Raw genomic sequence first — 22,509 nt, forward strand, 5'->3', positions numbered from 1 at the left:
TTTCACGCGTCTCCGGAATAAAAAGTACAGAGAATGATGGAATCTGTTGAAGTTGATGTCCTCAACAACAAAGCTCTGTGGTTTAAAAAAGTGACAGTAAGAAACACTGTGAGCAAAGTTCCCATTGAATCGTCATGGATGCCCGTAAATGCCAACCATAGTTAAATTGCTCCGTGGTGATGTTTAAAGGACAGCATCTGAACATGTTAACACGTGTTCTCCAGTTGTGGCTCTGAAACACACGTTTTATTGATGCCTGTGCTTCTGTGTGCGCCTGTGGCTCGGGGCTTTTACGCACCCCGGTGAGAGGGAGAGCTGAGACATTTTTGAGAAGGTACAAGAGACAAACGGTCTGTTCTCGCTGCTCCTCTCAATGCCTACAAAGTTCATCCTGACCCGCATCTCCCTCTGTCTCCCTGCGGGGAATCGACCCGTTTGGATAAAAGAGGAGGTGTTGTTCTCCTGCTCGCTCACAGCAGGATCTAAGATAAAATTAACCGAGCTGACAGGAACAATATGATGATGTAAAGCCAAACAGAGTCCCATTCAGTCCTGTGCCTTCTTTAACTGGCATGAAATCCATCGGCCCGGGATAAATGGCCCTATAGAGGAAACGAGTGTCACATCATCTTTCATCCTTCTCTTGTTCATTAAGTGTCTAATTTAATTTGTGTAATTTCACGCAGTTGCTCGGCCCAAAATGAAACTTTTACCCCTTATATCTTCCAAATAAGATGAGTAAGGGCTAATAGAATATAGGTCTAAACAGATTTAAAACTCCGTTCTGTAAATTCAAAGGAAAGGACATTCTTATTGTGGACACCAGTCCACTTGTTTATTGCAAATGTAACGATTATTTGCATTTTAATCCTCCACTTTCATGTAAAGAAAAACTGCATCGCATTCATGGCCTGTGCACATATTTCACGCATGGACTGTACAGCCTGTGTTTAGATTTTACGCACGGATTGCACGACCTGTGGACATACTTTACACATGAATTGCATGACTTTGATTTTATCACAACGCTATGATATGGACATGAGATCTTCCTCCTTGGTTTTTTTTCTTGCAGATGCACACAACCTGTAAGTCTGAACATCAGGTGGGAGCCATCAGTCGGGAATGTCACGGTCCTGTTTAGCATTGCAAAGAGTCTCCACTATATTGCATGGTGAGTGGTGGAGGTGGTGGTGATGGTGGTGGGTGGGTGATGGGGGTGTATGCACCTGTCTAAAGGCGCCATTGTCGCGACATGCCCAAAAGTTCACACGTCGTTAGGGCGATTGTTGACACCGACGCCACGTAGACTGGAGGTCAGGAGGGCAGCAGTAAAAACATGAAGCCAAGACACACGTGAAAGTCATCTGAGCTGTGGGCCTGCTGCTGTGGACTCTGACAGCACAAATGGGGTTTGGTGGTGGTTTACACACAGAGGTATGATACAGGTTTAAGTGTGCTTCTTCGTCACCTTCCCCAATTCCAAAATCAAGACAAATTGAAGCATCCACCAACATTCAACACATGCAGGAGGCCATGGCGGTGGAATCAGCTGGTTACAAACAGTGTTCCTCTTCTGTGGAGATCACTTCAGTTTGTCTGTGACTGCAGACAATTTGTGTTACAACAGTCAGTTGAGCTTATGACACACAGATGTTCTTTTCCTCTCCTGCCTCAGGGACCATGAACCAGCCGGTGTTCTCACACCGAACCTCTTCAAACTAAAAACAACAAAAAAGACACTCACATCTTCATTCAGGCAGGATTTACTGATCAATGTGACTGTTACTCAGGAATTTTCTAGAAGAAGAATGGAAAAAGTAAATTGATCAGCTGCACAGATTTGTGTACATCCTCTGACCATAAAAAATGAACTACCTGCATAACCTTTGTTGTATTTTTCTCAGTTAAATTACAGAGTTTAAAAGAGGGAAAAATGTAAGTCTACTTTGTATTTCATCACTTGGATTTATTTTGCATCCTGCCTGAGCTGATGGGTGGTGGCCGTGTTGCCCTCCAGTGTCCTCTCATGTGTTTGAAAAGAAGTCAACTCCCTGACTAACACCTATTGTCATTGTACAAATGGTTGTTGTTGTTTTTTGCTCAAGAAACAAGTGCAAATCTGTTGCCATGCAAAACTGGTGGGCTTTGAACAATCAGGTGCATTGTTAGTTTTCAGCTCATTCAGACAACAGGTAATGGCCACTTGAGCACATTTACATTAGACAAATTTATGCAGGTTGTTTTCCAGACTGATCCTGAGGACAGCACAAACAAATCAGGTCCAGTTTTCTTTGTGCGCGTGTTGATTCAAAGAATACAGCAGATCTCCCGAGATGCTCTGGGTTGAATCTGAAAGGAAACAAACAGGTCTGTGATTCGCAGCTGCTTTCACTGCCAGAAAGGTCAGTTTACTGTCCACTGAGGTTGGGGAGGGTGTCTGGTCTGTTTACCTTGTGCTCATTCAGAAAGCTCTGTCTTTATTCATGTTACCTTTGTTATGCCTCATGATCTTATTTTGAATTCACACACTGAAAAAGCTTCTGAAGATATGAGAAACTATTGTTTATTATGTGCAGACATTACTTGATATTACTTGTCCACTGCATGTTTGTGTGTGTGTGTGTGTGTGTGTGTGTTGCCCTGCAGTTCAGAGGTCCATAAGCCCAGCAGGAGGAAGATAAGATTACCCTTGAAGAATGCAGAGCGTGGACACAAACACACACACACACATACACAAACACACACACACGTATGGTCTGGACACACTCTGTTCAGTTTTCTCCATCAGTCACAAAGCAGTCACATGTTTTAGGGAAGATCAATCGAGGACACTCTGAGTCTCAGTGATCCTGACGCTAACTAGCCGTGTCTCTGGAGCTAACTCTTCGCCCTGTGACACCATCAACAGGTCAAATACCTGATTGTTTACATTACACATGAAGCAGCAAACAGACTGAAGCTCTGTGTCCCACTGTCCCAAAACCCCTTATCTCTCCCATATCGCTGCTAATGGATAAACATCCATGAGGTGAGTTTTAAGTACATTCAGTCAAGTACTGTGCTCAAGCATAATTTTGACAGTGAATAGAGTAGTAGAATAAATATTCAGATCCTTTACTTCACATTTTAAAATGCACCATTCAACCTGTGGGACATTTGGGCCTTGGTAGCACAACCTTTGTTTATTGACTTGTCCTTAATCTTGAGACAAAACATGTCTTATTCAAAACCTTTAAGTCTCTTGACATTTTTTAAAATATCAGGTAAAGTAAAATGTGCAACTTCACCTTGTAAAACTACTAAATTAAGTAAAATTTCAACAGTGAAAATATCATTTGAGTTAAAGTACTATCAGCTAAATAAGCATGAAAAGACTGTGTTAAATTATCTAGTGATAAATAAACAAACCTTGAATGCTTGCCTTCAGACGTGGATTTTAACCAAACATGTGTCATGTGTGTGTCTCTGCTCAAACGTTATCTGGACGGCAGACAGTCACAGACCTCTCCGGTGATATGTGGTGCCATTAAAAGTCATCCAACAGTCAGCAGTTTACTTTCTGAGTGAAACTGATGATCTTGGAGGAACCAGATGAAGAGTCTGAAACTTCCCAGAGTCAGGAGTTTTGAGTTAGGAGTTGCTTTCCAAAGATTTGGAAAAAACTCCAAACACACATCAGATGAACTACTTCTCTTAGAAAGTTTTAAGAAAACAACTCAAGACTCATGTTATCCTTTTTAACACCATTGTCTTATTTTTTACTTCTTTTTACACCATTGGCTAGTTTTATCCTAAATCTTTGTTTTATTGCTCACCTGTTCTTATTGATCTATCTTATTTCATGTCTTTGATTTTACTTTGATGAACCGTTCAGTATAAATACAAATTATTATTCAGAAACATGACACTATGTGATTTTTGTGTCACTTATTTTATCAGGGTATGCACCAGTATGTCTTGGATAAATGATCAGTTGTATATTATGTAATTTGTGTGTGCACTGTAAAGTGCCTTGTCTTATCTCCACCTCTGTATCTGCTCTCTGGTGATGTCACCACCACGTCACCTCTGGAGGTTCTCTGCACATTACTAAACGTTCTGTTATACTGACCTCTAGTGGATACATTGCAAAACTGCTCGCTCAAATAATAGAAAACACAAGCTTCCTGCTTTTCATTTAGTAAAACATAATAATGTATGTAAATAATACATATATGATATAATAACACTTATAACTATTATTGTTGTTAATGATGAGTTCTGTTCTGATTAGATTCCTCAACAACACTTTTCAGGGATAAACCACAACAAACAAACAAATTAGTTCAATTAACTCAGTGTCTGGAATTGGAGACAGAGTAAGACCTCTTCTCTCAAAAAAACATAGAAGATCTCTGCTAATGTTTCTGTCCTCTTCAGTTGAGCTTCTCCTCCACTAGTGAACCATCTTCCCAAACAAACCCATAGAAGATCTCTGGTGAGGAAGTAAAGTGAGACAGTGTGACTGTGCTGGACTCACCTCCAGCACCAGGCCTCATGTCTTCATGTTCACAGGAGAGTCTGAGATCCAGAGTTTATCTGGAGACAGAGCTGCAGGGGAAGCTGCTGCAGGAACAGATGCTCTGTGACAAACTCCCCTGCACAGGGAGGCACCATCATGAGCTTTACTCTCTATATTTAAAGGTAGAAATGTGGGATCACACCAGAGCAGGACACAATCTCATTGTACCTCTCTCTCATCAGGCTTGTGTTTCCCTCTCTTGATTCCCTGTTTGGTTTTAATTGCACAAGTCTGATAAAGGAACAAGTTGTCTATGTGTTGTGCTGAGTTGCATTGTTTGTCTTAAGTTAAATTTGATCTTCTGACCTTTCTGCAAAGGTCATTCTGGATCATCCGCTGCTGACCTAGTGAACTGATCCACTGAAGGACTGTTCCATCACGGTCCACATGAGGGTGCTCAAAGAACAACAATGAGGTGTCTCCAGGTCAGTGGTCAGATCCATTAGGCACAAAACAGCATGTAAGTGCAGGTACAGAGTTCAGATTCATGGACAGGATGTTAGCAACACGCTGCAGAGACACAGTTTTATAATGATGAAATATGTGGTAATACAACACAAACAGGTGTTCACTCACAGAGACATCCTGAGATCAATGACAGAGACTAGACACTGAGGAATGTGTGTGTGTGCGTGAGTGTGTGCATGAGTGTGTGTGTGTGTGTGTGTGTGTGTGTGTGTGTGTGTGTGTGTGTGTGTGTGTGTGTGTGTGTGTGTGTGATCCAGCACAGGGTTGAAACAGGCTTGTTTCTTGTTTTGTCTCATGACTCAGAATGACAAAATCTAGGGTAGACCAAACAGTGTTTTCAGTAATGGTGATTGACAGTGAAGAGTCAGCAACAGGCAAAACCTACCAGACCTGTTTCATGTTCTTTATTTGTTTTATGTGAATTATATTTAACACGTCCATCAACGAGCCTTTTTTATGTAAGTTACAGCTTTGACGTCTGATATCTAAACTCTAGGACCTTTCAGTTCGGAGTAAGACTCTCTCACTCTCTCTCTCTCTCGCTCTAATTATAATCATAACAAGTGACTGGTGCTGCTTCTGTTATTAATAACATCATCACATCTACAATAAGGCCTATTACAATTCTTGTTGTCAGTTCACAGTGCTTAAATACAGCTGCGATTGTTCTCCCTTTCTCTTCTCCCCCTCTTTCCTTATCTCTCTTCTCTTTCCCTTTGCCACACTCACCTCTCCTCTCTCACCCGTTTCTCTTCCCACTCCCCAACCTGTCAAGGCAGGTGGATCTGGCTCTATTGGGATTATATATGTCACAGTGCTTGCTCATATAGGTACGGCAGGCTCTCTCTGTAATATCCTACATTATAAGTCCCTTTAAATGTTATGTTGTGGTGTGATTTGGCGCCATGCAAATCAAATTGAACTGAACCTTTGCAGACATGAATGTGATTTTCTGAATATGCTCGTTTCTTGACTGCTACTGTAAAACAACAACAAGTTTTAATTTGGGCCTTCAGATAGGACTGATGTTTCTCCTCATTTTCCACCAACTGGAATGTGGGCTTGGGGAATGGATGTGTGTCATGTAAGTAAAAGTGGTTATTTCGGGTCACAGTGTGAAGCCTAGTTTGTGGGAGAGGCAGTTACAGGAACCTGAATAGAGCATGTGTAGCTTTGACCCTCAGAGTGGTCTTGTTTCATGACAGATAGTGGGTCTTGCTGGATGGCTGGCCTCCACTAACTAGCTAAAAGAAGATGACATTAATATCTACCTGCCTGATTTGTCATAATCTTTAAAGATATTTAGTTTAATTTTTATGCTCCAGTTCGCAGTACATCTACTCCATAATAAAACATATCTAGATAAAAATATGCAAACAGTACATGGTTATACTATGAAAAACTATAGTGGAGATACAGTGTTCTTTGTCGCTGGAAATCTACACACAAAAACTCAAACATTTTTAATTGTCCATAGATAATGTATGAATATATGCCAGTAAGATTCTATATTTATGTATACATCCTATTTAAACATACAGGGGTGTGTATTTTGTTCTCATTCTTATGTCACACACTCCTCAATGTTTCTTTAAAAAATATACAGATTTTCTGATTTTATTATATTTGTATAGTAAATAGTTATTGTACATGTCTCCTATAAATAAATACATAAGTAAATAATGCTATTTTCAGCAAAACTTAAACAAAACATTCAATCTGACATAAAACAAATGTAGATTTAAAAACAAATGGTGATTTGGTGTAAGATTTGACTGAACACCTGCTGGTAGGATGTGCATTTATTTGGAGACGTAGCAAAGTTAACGTTACAGTTTATATGAAAAATATCGTTTCCACCACATCGTCAGATTCCACCATAAAGAAAACGCCTCCAGTGACCGGAGGAGGAAAAGAGTGGAGATGCCGGGGATTGAACCCGGGGCCTCATACATGCAAAGCATGCGCTCTACCACTGAGCTACATCCCCTACCACATCAACATCGGAGACCTGACTGCCTTTAAACGCACAGTGATTGGCAGTGGACGTCATTCCTGTAAAAGGAGACGGCTGTTGAGCTGGATATTTTCGCTCTGCCTGGGGCCAAGTTATGTAATCTCAGGTCACAAACTTTAGACTGGTTTTAAACCTAGACCTGGCTCCATGTACCGTATTTTGATCAGTGCGAGCGTTCGAGTTTTAAAAGCACGAACAAGTGCTGCAGCTGTTTCTGAAGCCGGTTCGGTGACACAACAGCTGTTTACATGAAGGTTTGAAAGACCGGAAAAGAAAGTTGCTGGGTTTCCTCCGGTTTGATCTTCGCTCTGTGTTATTTTTAGCCTCCAGGTCATGTTTGGGTTTCAGTCAGAGGACACATCTGAGCAAGGGCCTCCTCTTCCTGCCACGCTGGAGGGAAGGAAGCAACATATGGGTGAGGATGAGGAGAAATGTATCATTGTAATCATCTGGACCCTGAGTAGGAACAATAAAAGTCATCATCAAAGACGCACAGGCCACAGAATACACACTGGTCCGCTCAGTCAGACACAAGCAGCTGCAGCTCACCGCTTTCTCCATAATCCTTTGGGGAATTTAAAATAGCCCCCTTGTTAAGTTTCATAATATTCTCCAGGGGAGCGTGAACGAGGGGCTGTCGTCCCTCCTCTGGAGAGCACAGCCTGTCCCCACTCATGTCTGTGTTTATCAGCACACGCTTGCCAAGGACACCACTTACAGAACCTGTTTGCTTTAGCCTTGTAGGGACAGAGCCATGGGATGCACATGTGGCACAAAGCCTTCAGGAGGGCTGCAGGGGAGAGTAGGAAAGGAAAGGAGTGACAGGGTCCTTGCCTCCTTCCCCCTCTGTCTGCTGGATGTAAACATACAGGCCTGTATCTCGCAGGAGAATGGTGTGTGTGGGGGGGGGGCTCCGGTTTTGTTGTGTAAATTTGAATCCGTGACACCATGTTGCCTCTGTGTTGTGCTGACTAAGGACTAGTTGACAAGTGTGTGTGGTGGAGGGTTGTCTAAGGACTGTAGGGTGCTGTGGAAAGCTGCCAGTGTAGACTGTATGCAACATGAGATGCAGAAGGAGATAAACGAAGGCCACAGGCCTCCAGACGTTATAGTGGATAGCATCACAAGGGAATACCAGGGGATAAATAAGATCTTAAATCATAACACCTTGCCCCAGATGGAGCTTTACAAATGGTGGTTTTGTATTTCAAATCTATGAAAGGTCGTTTGTAATTAACTGAGCTATAAAAAAGTAAAATATTTATTCATTTGAATGTAGTTAAGTATCAGTAAATAGATACTCAAGTGAAATATAAACTTTCACTGTCTGTCACACGCACACACACAATGCACATAGACACTTTTGGAGCAGACATTAAAGGGTTGCAGCAGTAAAGGATTCTTTTTGGCAGCAGCAGCATCATAAATGCAGAAAATGTTTTTTCACCTACGTTTACATGAAAGTGTGCATTTCGAACACTGTGGTGTGGATGCAGATAGAAATCCGTTCACCGGTGTTCGTTTGGGACTTTTTGGGAAATACTTTTATTCACATTAGCGCTGTTAGTTACATGAGAAGAGATTACTTCAGCATCACTGAGGTTGAAACGTTTGTGTTTCACTAAAAAAAGGCCTTGATAGTATTTATTCAGGTTAGCAGCAAGTGTTAGCATGGAACATGTTAGACTATGGACAACATGGTAAACATAAGCTTCACTGGAAGGTAACATTGTTTGAATGTGGAGGAATTTACTCAAGTCCTGTAATTTAGTGCAAATTTGACGTTCTTGTACTTCAGAGTTAACATTTCCAGACACTCAACACCTTTACTTTTTATGTCACAACATTTATTTTTCTGACAGTTACTTTACAAATTTAAATTAACATACATTATATATTTAATTTGCTGCTTTGCTCTTTCCCCATTTAAGTTCCCTGCTGTGGCTCAGTGGTATCTATATTTGGGCCTTTTGCCCTGCTGTTGGCACTGTAATGTGGTGGTGCAGCAGAGAGCAGCTCTGTATCTTCCAGTGCTGCTGTTATCATCTGCTAGCAGCCATCCATGCAGTGGCAAGAAGCCTGAGAGGAGAGGGAGGCACCAGGAGTCAGAAGTGCTGAGTGGGTTCGCAAAGCAAGTCAACAAAAGAAAAAGAGATGATCTGACAGAGTTTTGAAGTTTTTGGAATTTATATGTGATTTATTATATTTCACCAGGAAAATAATGCCAGTTTGCTGACATGACATGAAGGGACGCGAGTGGACACACCTCTACTACCTTCTCTCCATGTTTTGAATAGCCACTATGGAGTGCCACTTTTTAAAATGCATTCCTGCAAGTAGGCTGATGGTCAATTTTTTAAATAATTTCAATTACTTAGAAAATCATAAATGACAGAAGATGCCTCTGTGAACAACACTTGCCAGTGCTGTTTCCAACTGTGTGTAACTGACTGTGTTCCATCAGGATCTGTTTTGTCCACGCTCAAGGAAGCAGATGAGCTGTCAAGAGTTTTTTCTTCTGTTTTTACAAGGAAGTTCATGTACTTCAAGTATCAACACACAACAAGCCAGACCTCTGATTCAACCAGTCCATTGCCACACCTTGGTCTCCAACCGCAAAAGAAATACCAGCGTTTGCAGCCCAGGGATTGATTGGTTGGAGGTCGCACATGCCTGTGTTAGTGGTGTCAGCTGGAGCAAGGGCAGGCATGCTGCTAAACAAGAGCTTCATGTCACATTCATGAACACAGGCAGAGAGGGGAGGGAAGGGGAGACATTGCTGTAACCTTTCACCCATTTTTCCAACCCTGCTCGGCAAACTGTGGGAATCCCGTGAAGCCAGGCAACTTCAGTGAAACCAGCGGCATGCATAAAGGAGAACAAGAAGACAATGGAAAACCATAACCTCTTCTCTTTCTGTGTCCTTGAGCGGTGTATTCAAGCACCAATTATTTGTGCATGATGTGGTTGTAATCAAATACACTAAAGGATAATTTTGACAATGACATGGCAATACGAGCCACGAAGACATGACCAGCTCTGTCAGGCCTGTGACTTCTGTTTATTAGTTGGTAAGCACACACGCAGGATGCACAAACTGTTCTTGCTAAATATTTGTGTTCACCATGTCACTGTGGTTTGAATATCATCATTATCATCACTGCAGGGTGACGGTATGTGTGTGTGTTTGTGTGCGAGTGTCTCTGCAAGTTGCCTAGCACCTGGTAACTGTATAGGCCGAAACCTTATCATCCTGCCTTTGAAAAGCTCTCACCGTGCTGGATTCTTGCTGTCGTCTCTCGCTGGTCCGGCAATAACACGGGTCTGCCAGAAAAACAATGTGATTAAAAAGAAACAGACATCTGGAGACATAGCCCTGTTAGGTGTGGTTCATTCAGTCCACATTACTCAGATGCACATTCATGTGTATATACATGAGATAAACTGAGTCTGATGCAAAGTCCTGAACAAAACATTTCAGGCTCACAGTCATATGTTGTACATCAAGAGTCCGTCAGTCCCCCTTAGCTGAACTTTAGCAAATGCCCGAGTTAGTGTAAAGTATACTATGATGTAATCAGATGTAGATATTAAATTATCTCTATAACTACAGGATCTACTTGACCAGTGGCTTAATAGTAAAAAGGTGCAGAACGTAAGCAGGAACATAAAAATGTATTATTCTACACAGTGTAATGTAGAATTCATTCTTAAATGTTTTGCTTTGTTCTTTTCCAGTGGGTGCCCTGTGTTTTAAATGGCAGGGAGGACACACAATAGGAATCCTGAACCCTTGCACGGTTCAGGGTAATGTTCACCAACGCTTTGGGTGATCCGTCCACTTTTGTGCAGATCAAAGATCTCAAAAACCAGTTTGCTCTGGTTGTCCTGCTCAGTGCACATAGTCCATGTTTACTGAAAGACTTTCATTTTAATTTCATTTTCTATTATAAAAATGTTCTTTCTTAGGGTTACCGGCCATCATTTGTGAAACGGTTGGTCTCAATTATTATTTTTTCCTTCCTTCCTTTTGAGAACTTTTTTTGGTGTCCTAATTTGTGAGAAGGTCCATGGTTTAAGGTACAGTGTGTAGAATTTAGTGATATCTAGTGTTGAAATTGCATGTTGCAGCTGAATACCCCTCATCTCTACCTCCCCTTCTACACATGAAAAAGAACCTGTGGTAGCTTTCAATTGTCATAAAAACTCAAAAGGTGTTTAGTTTGTCCATTCTGGGCTACTGTAAAAAAAACATGGCAGCCGCTGTAGAGAGGAGCTCTATTCTGTTTTTCAGTTTTGATGCTGTAGCATTATATGGTCCAATAAAATGATAAATAAAAAACACACACCACCTGTAATCATAGATACAGAGGTCTTGAAGTTTATGAGTATTATCTTATAAACTTCATAAAAGCACAAGACAGGTTGGATGATCGTTAACCTACAGAGACACACACTCACACACACATGAAAACACACACACGCATATAGTCATCAGTTTGCACAATCTGCAATAATAAAAGGCAGTGGGTATTCTTCGTCAAGCTTTTGCAGACTGCAGTGCGTAAGAGTGACCACCAGGGGGGCTGTGGAAAAAAACCTCTCCACAGCCCATTGGTCACTCAAATGCTGCATTCAGAAAATAACGATCTGATTGGCTGGATCTCCCCACGAGGCGGACCGAGAAGAGGGATGTTGAGGGGGGAAGGGAGAGAGGTCTATTTACAAATGAAATTTAAAGTAACATCACCAGCATCACTGGACAGGGAAGATTAATGTAGTTTATAAAATGGGACTATAAATACAATTTGAGGATCTAATGTTAGTGTCAGGTTCCTGTACAAGATTCATTTTAGGCTCTGTCACAGGAGAAAAATCTGCAAAATAGCTTGTGCTGCTTCTTATTAATGTCTGACAATAAAAATGAATATAAAACAAAAATAATAAAAGAAAATGAGAATTGTGCAGTGCAACAACACATAACAAAAAACGAATCCCTAAACCGGTGTCCAGAGTCTATTCAGCAGGTGATATATCAGTTAAGTAGCAGAAGTTTTAGCTCTACCTGAATTTTTTTTAATGAACCACCGAGTTGACAATTCTATGACTTTGCTGTCAACAGATCTTCATCCCTCCCTGCTGTAGAAGGCTTGTGTTTGAAGCTGTTTCAGAGCTGACTGTGGATCAGTTTACCATCCCCCCAGCCTGGGCTGCAAACAGCAGGGCCGGGGGAAGTGGAGGCCGATCAGGGATCAGTCTCCGGGTGAAGTCACCACCAGTCCCATCTGGGCGCAGGTTGACAGCTCCTCTCTCGCCCTGCCCCCACCCCCTGTTACCTAGAGGCCCTTGGCTTGTGGCTTGTGTAATATTCCGATTGGTCGATTTGTTTGGTGTGGGCGGGGCCTGTGGGCGGGGCCCGGAGTATTGTGATCTCACAATCAGCTGTTTTGTACGTTCTACATTCTGATCCGAGGATCAGCTGGAGGCAGCAATAAACAGAGGCCAAATCTGCAGCGGAAAAAAAAACAGAAGAGGAAAGCAGAGAAAAAAAAAAGCTGCAGATGTTATGATCTGAAAACATCAGTGTAAAAAAACAAGATTTTTACACGAAGCCCTTCTTCTGAGAAGAAAGCCTTTTATTTTTGTATAACGGTGTTTTCATCTACCTCACTTTAAGGCTATCTAAAGCTATGCTTTAAGAATTGTTGTCGTTTCTACTGTGTGTGAGATCTCGTTTACAACTTGAATAACATTGCAAAGGCAGGTAAGCAATTCTTTATTTCTTATTTGCTTCACATTTGTGTTATGTCTTTTGTGTGGTAGTGTGTGGTCTCAGAGGAATCGTATGTGTCTGCCAGTGAAACATTCCTCACAGGCTTATCTACATTATGAAATCATACGACATGTATGTTATTATTATGATGAAACGTTGAGTGTGACGCTGCCTCATCACAGAGGACCTATCTTTGACTGCTGTGCCTTGTAGCCGCTGATGACCTATTATTAGGTCATGGGTAGATTTGAAAGCAGCAAACACCCAAACGGTTTAATAAGGTCGACTCGACGTCCATCGCTTGGGAAAATAACACCAGGCTTCTTACGTGTAGGACATACAGCTGCAGCTCGTTGTTTGTGCAAACTGCAGCAAATATATGCTGATGTGGAGTCAGGTCGATGGCGGATGTTGATGTGCACAGAGCCGATGTTACATATACCACACAGCTGCTGATGATGGACAGTCAAACCACCGTCTTCACTGTGTCGTCCCGAGCTTTTCCACTCGATGTCTTTCGTGCACAGTCGCAGAGCCACAACTGTCATTGCTCTGACCCTTCAGCCGGGAGCTTATACGGATAATTCATGTTTAACCTGGATCCCCTGCTCTCACTCTCCCGGCTGTCAGTCGATGTCGGTTTATTATTGTATTACACATACCCAGGTTTCCAGTGTGTTTTCCAAACCTGACTGTCGCTGTGAGCACCATATTTCAAATGTCATAATGTCACTGGATTCAGTAGATGACCGTCGACAGCAGCAGCCACTCGCTCATCGATGGATTAAATGTTGTAAAGCTGCAGATCGGACACAAGGAGCCAAACAGATCGATCATACGCTCTGAGAAATCGGATATTTCTGATATGTTTGCTGCTCGGACTTATTTTTCCTTCCTCCGGTCGCTAAAGAAGCCGGAGCCTCTCTGTTAGCGTCAGTGACGTAGGCATGACGCCACATGCGTCTTGTTTTTATTTCGTGAGTCCCCTCCCACTCCGCACTTCACCCCTCCCACTTTTTTTTTAAAGGACCATTGCCAAATAAGTCAAAAAGTCAAGATCTCTCTCCACATATCAGGATGTGCAGATGTTCCGGTATACTCAGAGGCTTTTGACCACAAGCATATAATAAACACATGCACACATAAGGATGGGGTAAACTGCTCACTGATCAGTGGGAAACTACAAACACGAGAAATTTATCAGGATCCATAAATTACTCTCAGAGAAATCAATGAAAATTATAAAGAAAGAAATAAAGAATAATCTGGATCTGTCTCCTGATCCAGATCCACACCTTGGCCCAACCTTCCACCAAGTTTCGTGGAAATCCACTCCTTGGTGGAAGGATTATGGTGCTAAATTGAAACAGACAGGGGTGAAAACACAACCTCCTTGGCTGAAGTAAAAATGAGTCAGGGTTAGTCCCGGGCTAGATGTTAATAGGCATCCTAAGAATAGAATAAGACAGTGTGTCCTATCAGATTCATATTAAATTCATCATAAATATGCAGGAGTCATTCTGGACCCATAAACTAATAATTAATGCAATACACACTAATAAAGGGGTTGAAAAACCTGAATTAGCCAGTTGTTAGAGAAGGCATCTTCATGACCTACGCCATATATCCAGGAACTCTCTCCTCCAGGATAAAATCCATATCAGTGGCTATTTGTCCTCTATTGACAGGCTTTATTTACACTACAGACAAATAGCCCTGAATTAGCTTGTGCAGACTAAAGCCCAAACTAATACAAAAATATTTATTGAGGAAGTGTTTGCTTGTACTCCATGTTGAATGTGCGTGTTCTGTGTACTGCACCCTATGCAAAGCAGCCTTCAGGCCTTCTCACCAAAAATTTGTTTATCTGAATTTATTGGTCACAGTCTCATGACTAAAGTGTTTTTATTCCAGGAATGCATTAAAATCAGTCTCAGTGCTGAGGAGGGACTGCAGCGCCTCAGTTCGTAGTAACTCAGCAAAATCCCCAAAAGTATGACAACACTGGGCCTTTTTAATGAACTGACTGGAAAGTCTTTTTAAAACATGACCTGAGAAGATGGGCAAAATTAAGTCAAACGATCTAGAGTATTACAATATACAACGGAGAGCCTTTATTCAATGTAAAAGCCTCATCATGAGGTATTTTTTTGGAAACCTTCTTGTTATTCCATTTTTCTACCCCCTTTCATTCGTCTCTCACTTTGTCTTCTTATTTCAATCACACGGATGCAAACAGACTCATTGACACTGACTTTATTTGTTAAAATAACTGTAATTCCATTTGAGAAGTAATCTCAGGAGCACATACAGTACTGTCGCAATTAGGATGTCTCTTCAGAATTATCACCATGACGATTCTCCAAATAAGGACAAAAAGCGTCAGCCTCCCAACAAGCATTCATGCATGTCTCTCTGCTCCATGCATAATTAGTTTTGCCTTTTAATCTGTGCTCCTTGAATTCTACTAACCTCTGTAGCTGGTAGACTAGTTAAGTGTCAGCAGCACTTGTGGTATTTACAAATGGTCTGAGAAATTAGAGAGGTTATGAACTGGAATTTAAACCTCTACAACCTTGAAACTCCGACACAAATAAAATGATTATGGAGATAAAACCTATGAGGGAAAAGTCATTTAGCTTAAAGTTCATTACCTTAGTCAGCAGGTACTGACAGAGGTCTTGTACTCTCTGATCGCTTCAGTCATTGCCTCTTCTGCACTCACACAGTTCAAGTAAATAGAACTCGGCCTTTGAACATATAGGGGTTTGCCTGGTCAGCTATAGCTGTTCAAAACATCTGTTCAACATTACATCATTGTATTTACATGTAGGTCACTTGCCCTTTGCCTATGTTACCTCCGTCCTCTTTTTTTGCCCTGTTTCAACATTGTGCTCAATTTACTTTGTTAGCCTTTGTTAGTCTGGCTCTTTGTCTCACCTCCACCTCCTCTTCTTCAGCCTGTCCAGCTGTCCTGAGACTTGGTTATCTAAATGTCATGGGGGAAGGGACTGCAGCCATTGTCCACCAGCTCCTTACTGGCTGAAAATCTTCCTTCACATACTGATTACCACATACTCAGTGTTCCTCTCCCACTTTAACTTACCATTAAGGGCACAAACTGTAAGATGCAAGTTCAAATTGAGATATTATACTACTGCAATAACAACATATAATTTTACTGCAATATTGTGAACTCTACTAATTTCTCTTCCATTGAAGAACCAGTAGATACTCCTTTATGGGTTTGACCTGCAGTGCATGACCTTTCCAGTCTTTTGAATAAGCCCCAAATCTATAATCAAGCTTAAATGCCACTGTGATCAATATTTTATACCAACAATGGATCAAATGACCAAGTGCGTGTGTGAAACTGTTCACTTGTCATGACAAACCCATGGATAATGAAACCAAACTCTTAAGTTTCCCTTAGCAACTCGAGTCTTGTGGTTTTTCAGGCCTCCAACTTTACAGCTTAAGGTCATTCTCATTGCTCTAATCGTCGTCACTAACTTTTCAGATGGACCGGGAATTTGTTTGTAGGTTCTTTTCTTAGCAGACAGACAACATTAGCCACTAGCTGGTGAACACAGTGGAGGAATGAGCAGCTACAGGGTCATATACGTATATTCCTTAGGAGTTGGTTGAGACCAAAACAGAGTTAAAGGGGGGATTCACGTTCAAATCACTTCAAATAAATATACAATGTCGTCTACTGCATGTGTAACTCAGTGTGCTCACATGTTGGTAATAATACGTCAAAAATGATTTGAGTTTTTCTCGCTTGTTGTACTGCACAATAAAAGGTTAATCATCAAGTGTAAAGTAGTACAACTCCCCTTTGAAGATTTTAAGTTATTTAGGGATGCAAAGTGTTCTTTCTGCCTTTGCTTACTTTCAGTCAAATTGGGAGACTTGTTGCTTCATCTGTAAGATTCTCAGATGGTTTAATGAGCTGTATCCAACAATGTTAACGTAATCATACCGTTTCTGTATACTTCATATTATTAGTGTCAACCTGATATTTTAACACATCGAAATGCTGTAACCCAAATGAGTGTTGCTTTTTTAAGATGTGTTGACAGTGATGCACCCTACGACCACTAACCACTCTCTCCTCTCCCCTTTTCTCTCCCTCTCTCCAGGCCTTTGCTACAAACCAAGTGAAACCTTACATTTGCACTATAGAAGCCTGTCCACTCCAGTTTGTCAAAACCGAGATCCAGCAAAGGGCTTCAAGAGAAAAAGACTCAAAAGATCAGACAAAGCATTGCATACAACAGCAACAAGCGATAACGTAAACACAAATAACAAATTCAAATAGGCAGCTAAAGCTTTTTTTTTTGTGGACAACAAATCGCACCCGAGTCATCGACACTTGGCAGTTTCAGCAGTCATGTTTCAACGTCTGAGCAACCTGTTGTTTGGGGAGGTGGAGGAGGTCGCAGCTGAGCTGAAGGGACCCAACCCCTGCGTGACGGAGGCTGACGAGGAGGGATGGATGCTCGTCAATCTACCCGGTGAGTATCAGCAGAGGGAGTGTGGGGTTGGATTTGAGGAATAATCAAATTATGTTTCTTGTTCAAACATTTAGGAAGTTGAGGAATACATCTGTTCTCTTTTGCATGTCTATCATCCTCATTTAAGTGCATTATCTATAATCCTGATATAATTGCATTAAGTGTAAAGTGAATAGAAGGTATGGGGTGGGGTGAAGAATCCTTCGGGGCATGGCGCAGAAGTTCAAAACACATGATTCTCTGTGAACTATCATCTCCTTCCTCTTTGTTTATGATCTCAATCATGACAAAGCCAGTGTTTGAAATTTTTGCTTTACCTGTTCAGAAGCCAACCAATCATCCAAAGCAACATAAAAGTAGCTCTCAGCAGAGTCGAGACAAACATTATGTCGCTGACATAAATCACCACCTTAGAGGGTCAGCACAACTAATGATGTGACTCTTTTATGTTCTGTGTTTCCTTACCCCCTCTTCTTCCTCCCCTCCAATTTTTTTAAACACCCTCACATTCTCCACACCGGTATGTGTGCGCGTGCGTATGTGATCCCTGTTAAAATTGCCCCCCTTCAACACGCATGACTTTTTGAAAATCTACCATACTTGCATCCTTTTTTTGCAACTCGCCCCTTCCACCTGTCCTTATTGACTGTCCCATCACCTGATTTCATTGCTGCCATGTGCTCAGAAGAGTCTGACAGCATGATTCAGGCAGAGGATGAGACGGGAGCTCCGCTAATTGCACAATCATCCCCCGACAGTAACCTATCACATCATCAAGACACACATGCAAGGACTGAATTCCCCATTCCCCACCCGCCTAACAAGCGCCGTAGGACACATAAAGGTCAGGCACGAATTGCAATAGCAACATCAGACCCCCTGTCTTGCCCTAGCGCTAGCCCATCAGACTTGGGTGCCATTACACCCGTGACCCTGCCAAGGCGGGCCAGACTGTCCATGCCCTCCTCCACCCCGTCGATGTCCCCTGGCTCTGGGAGTGAGTGTGGGGGCAGTGGGGGTAGCAGTAGGGCAGGCTCAGAGAGAGGCTGCATGGATGAGAGCTGGTTTGTCACCCCTCCCCCCTGTTTCACTGCAGAGGGAGCTACAGCAGAGGCCAGCCCGATGGAGGACCTGCTCATCGAGCACCCCAGCATGTCTGTGTACGTCTCGCCAAACAACTTTTCCATGGTGTCCAACAGCAACCTGTCTGTGGTGGGAGAGGAAAGCATTGTCAGCCCGGCGAGCAGCATGAGGTGAGAAAAAAAGACCTTCACCTCCTTTTTTAGCGTCCGTCTGACTGTCACAACAATCACACCTATTCTCTCCCTGAAGCAGAGTGACTGAACCAGCTGCTGCCCCCGCCACCCGCAGCACTATCCCCACCAGGGTGAGCCGTGGAGCAGCTGCCCAGGCCGGAGCCCTGGCCAAGGTCACCCAAGTGGCCAGGGTCCAGCGTGGCAAAGCTCGCATCGAGAGGCGTCATCTGGGCCGCAACCGCATCCAACGCCAAAACCGCACCAGGGAGCAGGTCCCTCGCCACGCAGCGCACGCCAGAAACACCTTTCTTCACCAGCCCAGCAAGCGTAACGTCTGCCACTAAACTCCTGAACAAGCAGGGGGCGTCATTCAACCTGAGGGCATTAGACGCACATGATTAAATATAGTGACCCCACTGCATAAAGCTTTAATTTCTGCACATTATATCATGATAAATCAGATACGAACAGTAGCTCTTGTTTTGGTTTGTATACAAACTGGCTCCACCTGGTAGTTTTATTCCCTGTTCTGCCGTTATGAACCAAGCCCTCTGAGTTCATCTGTGTAGATCTTTATTGCATTATACTTTTTGTCCATTGCAGTATCCAAACAACTAAAAAAAGTCTTGAAAAAATATTTACACGGGTACTTAGTAACAATAATGTCTGAAAAACGGCAAAAAAAAATTAGCTATACTAATTTTTCTTTCCTGTCTTGATAACAATATTCTCCTTTCTTCCACTCTTCCTCAAGGCATGTTATTATTTTTTTCAGCCATTACATTATCTCCAAAGTACTTGGTTAAATGTGGATATAATGATTTGTAATTGAATCAGCCAAGTGTACTTTACTCTTCGATGGAGGAACAGACCTTTCTGCTGGAATCCATTTGGGATAGAGACAAGTTAAGTCTTAGCATCTTTTCAGTGAAATCAACTCATCATGTCCTCAGAGCTTTAATTCCTACAAAATTAACTTTAATTTTATTCAGAAATAGTGGAGAGATATACCGTGTGTGGCGAGAGTGAAAGGAAGATCACTCTGACATTTGTTTCCCTCAAGTTTGCAAAGTGACAGATGAAGGCGCCGCAGCATGTGGCAACCCAGTTTCATCACAGGAAACAAAATGTGGTGAGATTCCTCTCCTCTCGCTTTTGGTGGAAGGTGGAGAGCAAGTAGATGATGGTGAAAGAAGGAGCAAAACAGACTAAAGAGTAACATAAATTATGAGAAGAATTAGAACTAGGTAGTATTAAAATGTGCTCGATATGAAATGGTCGTGGGAAAGTGTTATGTAACCCTCAGAGCAGCCTGTGAATTTTAGGAAGTTGAATTCAACATCAAACTCTGCTGCAGAGCATTTCGCAAATAACTCTTGTTTTTATGTTTCTCTTGATATTAAGGTAGTCATTTTTGTGCAGATGGAACTTTGTGCTATAGGCAGCCATAATATCGTTATTGAGAAGAATTAGGAGAGCAGTGAGTTTGCCTTTGGGTTACAGGGTATGGCAAGTTACAGAAAGTAAAGAGCGGTATTGATGGCAACTCTTTATTTTGTTTTGTTGCTCTGTTTTCTGCTCATTTTATCATTTTGAGGTTATATTATTTACAGTCTCTATCTCTCTGCGTGGTTCCAGCAAAGAAAGAAAAGAAAGTCTGTTCTTGCCAGACAAATAGAAAATACAACATTTGGCTTTTGAAGCCGACAAATTCAAAATAACTACAAAGCATGGCGATCATTAAATGTGTTGTCTGTAAACTAAAGCAACGTGCCCAGCACACACGCTCACCCACAGTGTGTGCTGTGTTAGCTACAGAAAGAAAGTACCATCTATTCACACATAAATCCCTCTCATTTAAAAAAAAGAAGTCCCTGACTTTCAAGAACACACTCGTTGGGAAAAAGAAAGGAAGTAATTATCTCCTTAAAGCCCAACAGCAAGCATCTATCTTCCCCTACATCCCTCTTATGGACGTGCATCACATTTAACATCTCCTCCATTACTGTCCGTCCCTCTCTCGTTTGCACATCCAGCTCTAACAGTGTCCACTTAAAGATCTAGCTTACTGATATGTGTTCAACAACAATAGTAAACAATGGTGCTGAAGTGTATGCTAATGTTTGTAAATTATTTGAGACATGGATGTAAGTTTGCAATGTCATTCATTTTTGTGAGTCAAAGTTATAGCGGTGTGCCGTGTGCTTGTTTTATTTTTTGTTTTTTATTTGTGGAGTTTTTTTTCTCTTCTTTTCGTTTTGGCTCAAACTGTGTGTGAGAAGGTGTACCGACACATAAACTGCTAGAAACTCTACAAAAAAAAGTACATAAATAATGATCGTTTTATTTCTCTTGTAAATATTAAAAACAAAAAAAAACACTTTATAACGCTTCGTTAGATGTCAAAGCCTCTCAGGATCTGAGTCATTGTGTCCAATGGGACTGATGAGAATCCTCTCTCTGCTCATTAAAAAACCAAGAGGGCGACTCAATGGCCTAACGTGGGGTGCGTCAGTGTCATCCAGAGATGCACCATACACAAACAGCACGAGACTCAGAGCTGATGTGCCATAGAAAACATTACCCTCCAGAGGGCTCACTTAGCACTGCATCGGCTGTACGGTCGCTGGTGAGGACACAGAACAATGACATGATTTTAATACAATCTAAACTGGTGCGTTCAAAAGACAGAGAGACTGGGGTATTCATCCGGAGTGTTTGGAAAATGGAAACGTCTTTTCTTGTTTAGATCATCTAGATAAAAAAGAAAAAAATATTTTCCTGTGAGTCACATAACACACATTTTTCATTTCTGCCAATATTCCTTTTAAATGTTTCTGTTAATTTATAATATAATTATGAAATTATGTATCCAGTTTATTCCACTGAACAGTGAAGGGAATGCATCTGAGGTGATGAGTCTGTGTACACACACACACACACACACACATATACACACACAAACACATGCACACACATACAGTAGTGATCTCATTGCTAGGCTTCCTCACACCTTTGGGGCTCGCTATTCTAACTGTGCCTAAGAGGTTGAATTTTGTTCATGTGTTGTGTGAATAAAAGTAGGTACAGAGTGCAAACAGGGTAATAATAATGAGAGAGCACATGTGGATGTGTGAGTGTGTGTATGTACGAAATATATCACCACAGATACCTCTGCCGCTGCAATCCTGTCATGTTTTTATTTCTTCCCTTTCTCACCAATGTCATGTTAAAATGGCAAAAGTGTTGTCAGTATGTTGTGTGTGATTTTTGAAAATGTGTGGTCATCCAATAATGGGGAGAGTGAGCGGTCACCCAGTGTGGGGGTAACTTATATTAAATGGGAGATGTGGTCAGGGAGAGGACGAGAAAGGAGACATATAGTTATATTTAAGAATAAGTGAAATTAAGTGTATCAGAAAAATACAATAGAATATGCTTGTATTTTCCAATATAGGTATTAGAACAGTCGTTCACCAATAGGATGTTTTAAATGAAAGCCGTTGAATGTCTGGGGAGTTTCATATGTTTTATGTTGTGCCCTGAAATGATGGCAGCTTAAACACACTTGGGGTTTTGCCCATGTTACATCTCAATTAGTACACCCACCTCCCCCCATTAAACAATGAACTATATAAACATATAAAATTTGGTGTATCTGATATCTATGGTGATTGTGCCTTTCACTATCTCTGCATGGTTTTTGTGATGTACTGAGTTTTCCATCCCCTAAGTGGGCTGTCGTCCACTGACAGGCAAGACTATGCAAAAAGTCATCGGATGGCTTTTCCAACATCCATTCAGAAAACACAGGTACCCGCCAAAAAGAAAAAAAAAGAAAAAAAACAACAATAAATACTCAGGTTGACGCCTGAATCTTGTGTCATTATTTTCATCTGGGAGAACAGAAG

The 22,509-nt window shown here is 41.7% G+C and overlaps 1 protein-coding gene and 1 non-coding gene across 10 annotated transcripts; one reads left to right on the forward strand and one right to left on the reverse strand.

The window, feature by feature from the left end:
• Window positions 1–6,950: 6,950 nt before the first annotated feature.
• trnaa-ugc (transfer RNA alanine (anticodon UGC)) lies at window positions 6,951–7,022 on the reverse strand. Its single transcript has one exon. It is a non-coding gene; the product is annotated as a tRNA-Ala (tRNA).
• A 5,448-nt stretch (window positions 7,023–12,470) lies between these two features.
• Window positions 12,471–22,466, forward strand: tp53inp2 (tumor protein p53 inducible nuclear protein 2). Of its 9 annotated transcripts, none has more exons than XM_069527154.1 (4): window positions 12,471–12,809; window positions 16,968–17,342; window positions 18,439–18,595; window positions 18,675–22,466. In XM_069527154.1, exons 2-4 carry the CDS (start codon window positions 17,219–17,221, stop codon window positions 18,940–18,942), a joined length of 549 nt encoding a protein of 182 aa, XP_069383255.1. In that variant the 5' UTR covers window positions 12,471–12,809; window positions 16,968–17,218; the 3' UTR covers window positions 18,943–22,466. The 9 variants fall into 9 exon arrangements, with proteins under 9 accessions (XP_069383255.1, XP_069383251.1, XP_019951830.1 ...); XM_069527150.1 differs by having other exon boundaries at window positions 12,473–12,809; window positions 18,028–18,595; XM_020096271.2 differs by having other exon boundaries at window positions 12,499–12,813.
• The last annotated feature ends 43 nt before the right edge of the window (window positions 22,467–22,509 follow it).

This window comes from Paralichthys olivaceus, chromosome 6 (genome assembly GCF_024713975.1).
Source record: "Paralichthys olivaceus isolate ysfri-2021 chromosome 6, ASM2471397v2, whole genome shotgun sequence".
NCBI classification, from domain to species: domain Eukaryota; kingdom Metazoa; phylum Chordata; class Actinopteri; order Pleuronectiformes; family Paralichthyidae; genus Paralichthys; species Paralichthys olivaceus.

Excerpts from the sequence above, each read along its gene's own strand:
- tp53inp2 (XM_069527150.1), top strand. The coding sequence starts at position 17,219 with ATGTTTCAACGTCTGAGCAACCTGTTGTTTGGGGAGGTGGAGGAGGTC. Across the intron at positions 17,343-18,027 it reads GATGCTCGTCAATCTACCCG|AAGAGTCTGACAGCATGATT; the intron begins GTGAGTATCAGC and ends CCATGTGCTCAG. Across the intron at positions 18,596-18,674 it reads AGCCCGGCGAGCAGCATGAG|CAGAGTGACTGAACCAGCTG; the intron begins GTGAGAAAAAAA and ends CTCTCCCTGAAG.